This window comes from Apteryx mantelli, chromosome 5 (genome assembly GCF_036417845.1).
Source record: "Apteryx mantelli isolate bAptMan1 chromosome 5, bAptMan1.hap1, whole genome shotgun sequence".
NCBI classification, from domain to species: domain Eukaryota; kingdom Metazoa; phylum Chordata; class Aves; order Apterygiformes; family Apterygidae; genus Apteryx; species Apteryx mantelli.
The window spans coordinates 918,689-926,023 of record NC_089982.1 but is presented as its reverse complement, the minus strand read 5'-3'; the positions used below and the strand labels follow the sequence as shown (position 1 = coordinate 926,023).

Below are 7,335 nucleotides of genomic sequence, written 5' to 3'. Positions count from 1 at the left end.
CACTTGGAAGAGCAGCAGGGGTAATCGTCCGAGGGGTGGACAAGCTGTGGCAGTCTCTCCACAACACTGTGGATCCAAGCCCCCAGCAAGCAGCAATCGTCTCCAGGTGACAGGTGAGGTCTGCAGATGAGCGCCTCTGTCACTTGCAGCAGGCGCTAACCCACCGCAGTCACTCACCACTTCCTCCACCCCAAGAACGACTGAACATTAGTGTTGTAGAAAGCTGCTAGCAGCGATTTGGTTCAGAGCGCCCTTATTCCCACGCACCGGCAGCAGCAGGGGAAGTGTGCCTGATGCACAGGTCAGGCAGAGCAATAAGCAAATGACTTGCGTACGGTTCTTAGGGTGGTACAGTCACCTTCTGATTGGCTAAATGTTCACTGAGGAGCTAAGAGAATGTGTTTTGGGGGGGGTTCACTAGCAACCTCTACAACTTCCAGCTGCTTTTATCCACTTTGACTTCCTGTGTTTTGCAAGGTACAAGACCTCACCCAAGGTTCAAGACTTCATTCCTTGTTCTATCTCAAGGTGGCAGTGATTAGTAAAATGAAGTTAGCCTTGCTGCTCTTGATTCTCCTTTGCTTCCCCGTTGGAATACGACGCCCAGGGAAGGGGTGGACTCCCCGTCCCCAGCAATATTCGAGACTAGCCTCGACAGGGCTCTGGAGAAGCTCATCTAAGGCGCTGCTTCCCAAGAGAAAGTCAGAGCAGACGATCTGCAGAGGTGCCTCCCAACAGGGACTTCTCTGGGATTCGGTGTCCCGCAGCAGGGGCCAACCCAGGGAAAGCTCCACAGGCCTGTGGGTCAGGCTCTCGGAGGGTGACCGCAGGAGAGGCCCTTTGGGGCTGTGCTGCCTCCGAGGGCTGTGGGCCCTCCGCAAGAGCCCAGATGATGCCCACTGCTGGCAGGAGTGCCGTGGGCAGGCCGCGTGGCAGGAGCAGCAGGGGTAGCCGGCTGTGCCCGCGGGCTCCCTCCTGCCCTTCCTGCCGTGCTGCAGAACCTGCCGATAGCCAGCAGGAAGACTTTTTCCCTGCCAGCCGAGCTCACTTCCCCTGGCTTTGGGGAGCAACCTCCAGCTGCTGGCTGCTCAGGAGCCTCCTTAAACGCAAAGCCAGCCCTCTTGGCTGCACGTCACACCTGGGCTGAACATTTAAACTCAGGAGAGCAGGAGAGCAGGAGCACAGGGCTGGTGCGGGCCACCAGGAGCCTTTTGTTGGTCCTCAGCTGCTGCGCGGAGGGGTGAGAGCTGCCTTGGGCGCCCCTGCCCAGGCGCCAGGTACTGCTGCGGAGGTGTGCGGGAGCGAGGGGCTGGGTGGTGTCCTCGGGGCATGAGTGGTGGAAGCAAGTGGAGCCTGCAAGAGGGCTGGGGCTGGCCTTGGCGCTTCCCTAGAGGGGTCTGAGCGTGCGGAGATGAGGACGCGGTCCCCGAGAGAGGTCGGGCCAGTTGCCGTGGTGGTTCCTGCTGTGCTGTGCGTGGTCCTGGTGCAGGGGTGTGAGGCTTCCCTGGGCTCTTCTCTGCTCCCTGGCTTCCCTGGTGGCTGGAGAGAAGGTCCCTATGGGACGGGGTAAAGAATACCTCGCTGATGATTAGTCCGTTCAGATTGCGCTGTGGTCTTCTGATTTGCTCTTGCCGTTGCTCGTGGTGCTCCCAGTGTGCTTCTTCTGGACCTTTCTGGACGCTCTCACACTTCCTGATGACCATCAGGCTGTTTGCACAGCTTGGCTGTGTGCTCCCTTGGGGGCACGCCAAAACGACGCTGTAGTTTGGGACAGGTGGTTTCCTATTTCTCCTCCCCGAGCAAAAAAAGGGTTAACGTTCACAGGCTTCTGCAAACAGCTACCCTAACTCGGCCTGCCTCGTGCTGGCTGCTACCCCGGCTACTTCCTGGGGCAGGAAGGGCTTTGGTTTCCTGCAGGGTGACGTCGCCGAGTGTGCTAGTGGGTCTCAGCGTCTGGGAGAGGCGGCTGGTGCTGCTCTGTGAAAAGCAACTGTACAAGCAGGCAGCAAGAGAGAGGACCCTGCGGTGCACCCCGCTCTGGGCTCCCCTGCCCATCTGCCCCGTGCCTGGGCCCGTTTCCCAGCCATGGGCTGGGCTTCAGCGTGGCCGGCAGAGGGGAGCGGGCACGCTGGACAGGCTGCTTTGGTGGCCACGCTCTGCCTGCGGCTCAAGCCTTGTGCTGAAGTCCTCTTTCTGCTGCTTCGCATGGGGAGAGACAGCCTGTGCTCTTCTTCCAGGTTCACCGGGCACCCACTCGCTGCAGCTGCCATGGCCAGCGCTGAGGCACACTTGGAGGTGGAGGCTCTTCCCCATATTTCTGAAGGAGACATGAATGAGATAAGGGCTGCACTAGAGAAAGGAGACCTCACAGCAGCGGCCACAAAAGCACAAGAGATCCTGGCTAATGAAGAACAGATCCAGCTCCACATTGCTGTAACAGGTGAGTCAGGCTCTGGGAAATCATCTTTCGTCAATGCCATGCGTGGCCTGCAGGACCATGAGGAGGGCGCAGCTGAGATTGGAGTGATGGAGACAACGATGGAGTGCAGCCCTTATCCTCACCCCCAGGACTCCCACGTGACTGTCTGGGACCTGCCTGGGATTGGGGCACCCAAATTCAGACCGGACACCTACCTTAAGCAGGTGCAGTTTGACCGCTATGACTTCTTCATCATCATCTCCTCCAGCCGCTTCACATGCAATGCTGCAACTCTTGCAAAGGAGATTCAGGCTCGGGGGAAGCATTTCTACTTTGTGCGCTCCAAGGTGGATCAGGACGTGAGCAATGAGCGAAGACTGTACGATGAGGAGGGAGTCCTGAAGGCAAAAGGGAAGCAAGCTACTGAGACCCGGCCACAGCAGTATGATGAGATGGCAGTCCTGGCTAGCATCAGGCAGGACTGTGAAAGGAAGCTGGCACGTCTGGGCATAAGGTCCCCTCAAGTCTTTCTTGTCTGCAGGGATGATTTTAGCATGATGTACGATGGTCCCAGACTGCTGCAAACCCTCCTGGATGATCTGCCAAGTCAGAAGAAACTCAGCTTCCTACGGTGCCTGGACAACACTTCAAGGGAGGTCGTGAGACAGAAAAAGAAGGAGCTGATGAAGTATGTCTGGCTGAAAAGCCTTGTCGTGTGGAGCATCCGCTGTTCCCATCCCTGGTTTCTCTACTGCCGTTGACACTGCAATCCTGGTGACATCCCTGAAAGAGTACTGCCGGACCTTTGGCCTGACTGAGGAATCCCTCCAGAGGCTTGCAAATCGAGTGAACAAGCCTGTCAAGGAGCTGAAGGCTGTCATAAAGACCCCCCTGGACCATGATATAAGCATGGATCTTGTAATTAAGCTGTTTACCAGCAACATGGCGAAAGCTGTGCAATATCCTCTGCTTATTTTGAAATCCATCCCCTTGGAAATTATAGGGTTAATAGGCTCTCTGGTGTCTGCAGCAATGGCTTTCCCCACCACGTTCTTTCTGTTGAGGAATTTTCTGTCTGATGCTGCTGATGATGCCGAACGTGTTCTGCAGAAGGCTTTAGAGGGGACGACTCAAAAGAGCCACTTGTGGAGCTGAGCACGAACTGTGTGAAAGGAGTGTGTGGAGCTGCCAAGAGCAGGGGGGAGAGGGGCTGAGTCCAGCCAGCTGAATTCTCCACGGGTGGCCAATGCCTTGCTGTGTGGAAGTGCTGCGGGGTGCTCTGGTGGCGCTGGGGAGTGGGGGGAACCGCTGAAGCTATGTGTGTCTTGGCAGCAGGACAGCTCAGGAGGAGTGTGGCCAAGACTGCTCCTGCAGTAGTCTATTGCTTTCTTGTGAAGCTAGTTAGCAGTAGGTCTTCTATTGGGAATTAACATAGTATTATTTTTTTTATGCCAATGCTTTTCTATTGTCTCCTGTTCTATTAATATTTCTAGTAGTATTGTTCTAGAATATTTCTACTGTTGTGTGTCTGTTTCTACAGCCTTTATGTTAATATTTGAATTATGATTTTCGTTTTCCTTTCAGTGGTATTCCTAGCTTAATTCTTGTATTTACTTGCCTTTCATGACTGTTCATCGCTTTTAATAGCACTAATGCAAAGATTCCATTTTGTCATGGGTATTTCTGTGATTTTCAACACAATGAAATCTAGGCTCCCTGCCTATGTTGAATCCTCTGCCTACGATGAACACCTGCCCCGGTCTAGAGCCTCCGAAGTCCCGCCGTCGGGTGCACAAGCGCACCAGGCGCGCAGGTCCCTGGAGCATCAGCCCAGGCTCTCAGTCCTTCTAACATCCCTGCCTGGACCAGGAGCACAGGTGCCCCCAGGCTCTCGTGTCACGGGCACCCAGCCCTGCGGCTCCCGTGTCCCACAGCCCCTCTCCAGCTGCTGCTCCTCGGACCTCTCAATGCACCCGCGCACCGAGCAGACAACAACCTCGCACAGAAATACGGTTTCATGAGAAGGTAGCCCAGACTGCGGCACTGGGGCACGGGGTGCGAGCAGACGAGCGCACGGACCAGCTGCTCTCTTGCACCCCGCCTGCCCCTCTTGTCCCCCTTCTCTCCATTTCCCCGTGCCTCTTCTCCTCCCACCCACCTCCATCTCTCCCTTTCTCCACCCTTGTCTCCTTCCACATAAACAACCACCCCCTAATTACTTTCTTCCCCACTGGTCCCCGTTTCAATACCTCCAAGCTACCCCATAAATGCTACCAATAAATTGTAGAAAGAGCTTTTCATCTCTCAAAGAGATTCTAAAATTTGAACAAATTAGTCTCTGAACTGAGCTAATTGAACTATTTGGAAGCAAGGAAATTTCCTCCATATACCTTGGGGTGGGGGTGGGGGTGGGGGTGGGGCCGAGCCCTGCCCAGCCCCAGGCAAGCGGGGGAGCTCAGGAACGAGCTCCGTGGCTGCTCCGGGGCCTTGGGAAAGGCAGGGTGAGGGGGCGGGTGTTGGGTTATGGGTGCTCAGACCCTGTCCTGGTATTCCTGCCACGCTGCCTGTCCCGGCTTCCACCTGCTGCATACTGCCTTGTTATGTCTGAGTTTGTCCAGGGGCTCCTTGTTCACCCATGCAGGTCTCCTGCCATCTTTGCTTGCCTTCCCGATTATTGGGATGGACTGTTCTTGGCCTTGGAGGAGGTGATCCTTGAATATGGACCAGCTTTCTAGGACCCCTCTTCCCACTAGGCCCCTATCCCCTGGGCTTCTTTCAAGCAAGTCCCCGAAGAGGCCACAGTTGCTTTCCTGAAGTCCGGGGTTGTAATCCTCCTTCTTGCGCTGCTCTCAGGGTCCTGAACCCCACCACCTCATGGTCACTGCAGCCAAGGCTGCCCCCAACCTTTATATCCCCAGCTGGCCCTTGCTTGCTCGAAGGTACGAGGTCCAGCAGAGCATGTCGTCTTCTTGAGGACTCCTCTATCATATCACCCGTAGCTGGAAGTTGTCACTGATGCTCTCCAGGAACCTGCTGGTTTGCTTGTGCCCTGCTGTGTTGTCCCTCCAGCAGTTATGAGGGTGGTTCAAGTCCCCCCTGAGGATCAGCGCCTGTGAACATGGGGCTCCTACTGGCTTTGGTACTTTCCAGGTTGCCACGGCAGTATCTTTGGTGCTCACTTGGAAGAGCAGCAGGGGTAATCGTCCGAGGGGTGGACAAGCTGTGGCAGTCTCTCCACAGCACTGTGGATCCAAGCCCCCAGCAAGCAGCAATCGTCTCCAGGTGACAGGGGAGGTCTGCAGATGAGCGCCTCTGTCACTTGCAGCAGGCACTAACCCACCGCAGTCACTCACCACTTCCTCCACCCCAAGAACGACTGAACATTAGTGTCGTAGAAAGCTGCTAGCAGCGATTTGGTTCAGAGCGCCCTTATTCCCACGCACCGGCAGCAGCAGGGGAAGTGTGCCTGATGCACAGGTCAGGCAGAGGCTTCCCTGCTTACAACAAGCAAATGACTTGCGTACGGTTCTTAGGGTGGTACAGTCACCCTCTGATTGGCTAAATGTTCACTGAGGAGCTAAGAGAATGTGTTTTGGGGGGGGTTTCACTAGCAACCTCTACAACTTCCAACTGCTTTTATCCACTTTGACTTCCTGTGTTTTACAAGGTACAAGACCTCACCCAAGGTTCAAGACTTCATTCCTTGTTCTATCTCAAGGTGGCAGTGATTAGTAAAATGAAGTTAGCCTTGCTGCTCTTGATTCTCCTTTGCTTCCCCGTTGGAATAGGATGCCCAGGGAAGGGGTGGACTCCCCGTCCCCAGCAATATTCGAGACTCGCCTTGACAGGGCTCTGGAGAACCTCATCATATGACTATGAGTCAATCATCTCCCCCTCCCCATAACTAGGGGGCAGCCCAGAGCCCCTGGAGCTCTCCTGCACAGCAGCGGGCTGCACTGCAGAACCTCCTCTTGAGCAGGGATGCCTCTCAAGGTTACTCCTCGAGGCTGAGAGATTCCCTACCCACGACAGATCCTCAGTAAGTGATTAATAGCATGCTGAACTTTATGAAACTTTCATGAGCTATATCTCTGATTAATTGTGCACATATTCCCTTAGACATATACCGTTGACCAAGTCTGGGACTAGGACTGGATCCAGCTGCACCTAGGCTCCTTTCCAAAGGAGTTTAGAAAGCAAGGGGGTCCTTTCTGAACCTCGTGACTCAACGAGAGAGATTCCTGCGCACACACTCCTTTAGACATGAACCGTTGACCAAGTCTGGGACTAGGATCAGATCCAGCCGCACCCAGGCTCCTCTCCGAAGGAGTTTAGAAAGCAAGGGGGTCCTTTCTGAACCTCGTGACTCAACGGGAGGGTCTCTGTTGCGCATGCATCTGACCTTGTCCTTCATGCAGTAAATAACTGAGTGAACCTTGCCAATCAAACCTCGTTAAATCGTTCTTATTTACAACTGAACTTTGTTAAGTCGCTGTCTTACCGCAATAAACGTAGTGCTGCTTCCCTCTTACGAGGGGAGTGCATCGCTCCTTCCGCGACACAGGGTCTCTCAGCCAAGCAGGAGGGGACGTGAGCGGAGGACGAGCAAGGAGGGGCTCTCCCCTTCCCCACTGGACACACTCTCCCAAAGACAGCCGCTGACTGTGGGTCCTTCTGCCGATTCCTTCCCTTACTCCTGCAGAGGCAGAGAGGAGCTTGCTCGCGCGCTTGCTCGCTCTCTCAGGCCTCTGAGCCCATCACCCTCGTATTGCCCAAGCCCTGCCTACAGAGAAAGCGAAAGAAAGAACCTGCAAGAGCGAAAACATGTGGAGGGGAGTGCCTGGCCTGGGGCTGGAAGGACTTTGCTTTCCTCCCCTGGGGTGAGGTTGTGTTGGCTTTGAGGGGGTGCTGGCTTT

At 55.1% G+C, this 7,335-nt stretch overlaps 1 protein-coding gene across 1 annotated transcript; it reads left to right on the top strand.

The window, feature by feature from the left end:
• The first annotated feature begins 1,182 nt into the window (after positions 1–1,182).
• Positions 1,183–4,082, top strand: LOC136992163 (interferon-inducible GTPase 5-like). Its single transcript, XM_067297051.1, has 2 exons — positions 1,183–1,277; positions 2,238–4,082. Exon 2 carries the CDS (start codon positions 2,269–2,271, stop codon positions 3,178–3,180), a length of 912 nt encoding a protein of 303 aa, XP_067153152.1. The 5' UTR covers positions 1,183–1,277; positions 2,238–2,268; the 3' UTR covers positions 3,181–4,082.
• The last annotated feature ends 3,253 nt before the right edge of the window (positions 4,083–7,335 follow it).

Bases quoted from the DNA above. Each gene is read 5' to 3' on its own strand.
- LOC136992163 (XM_067297051.1), top strand. From the start codon at position 2,269: ATGGCCAGCGCTGAGGCACACTTGGAGGTGGAGGCTCTTCCCCATATT.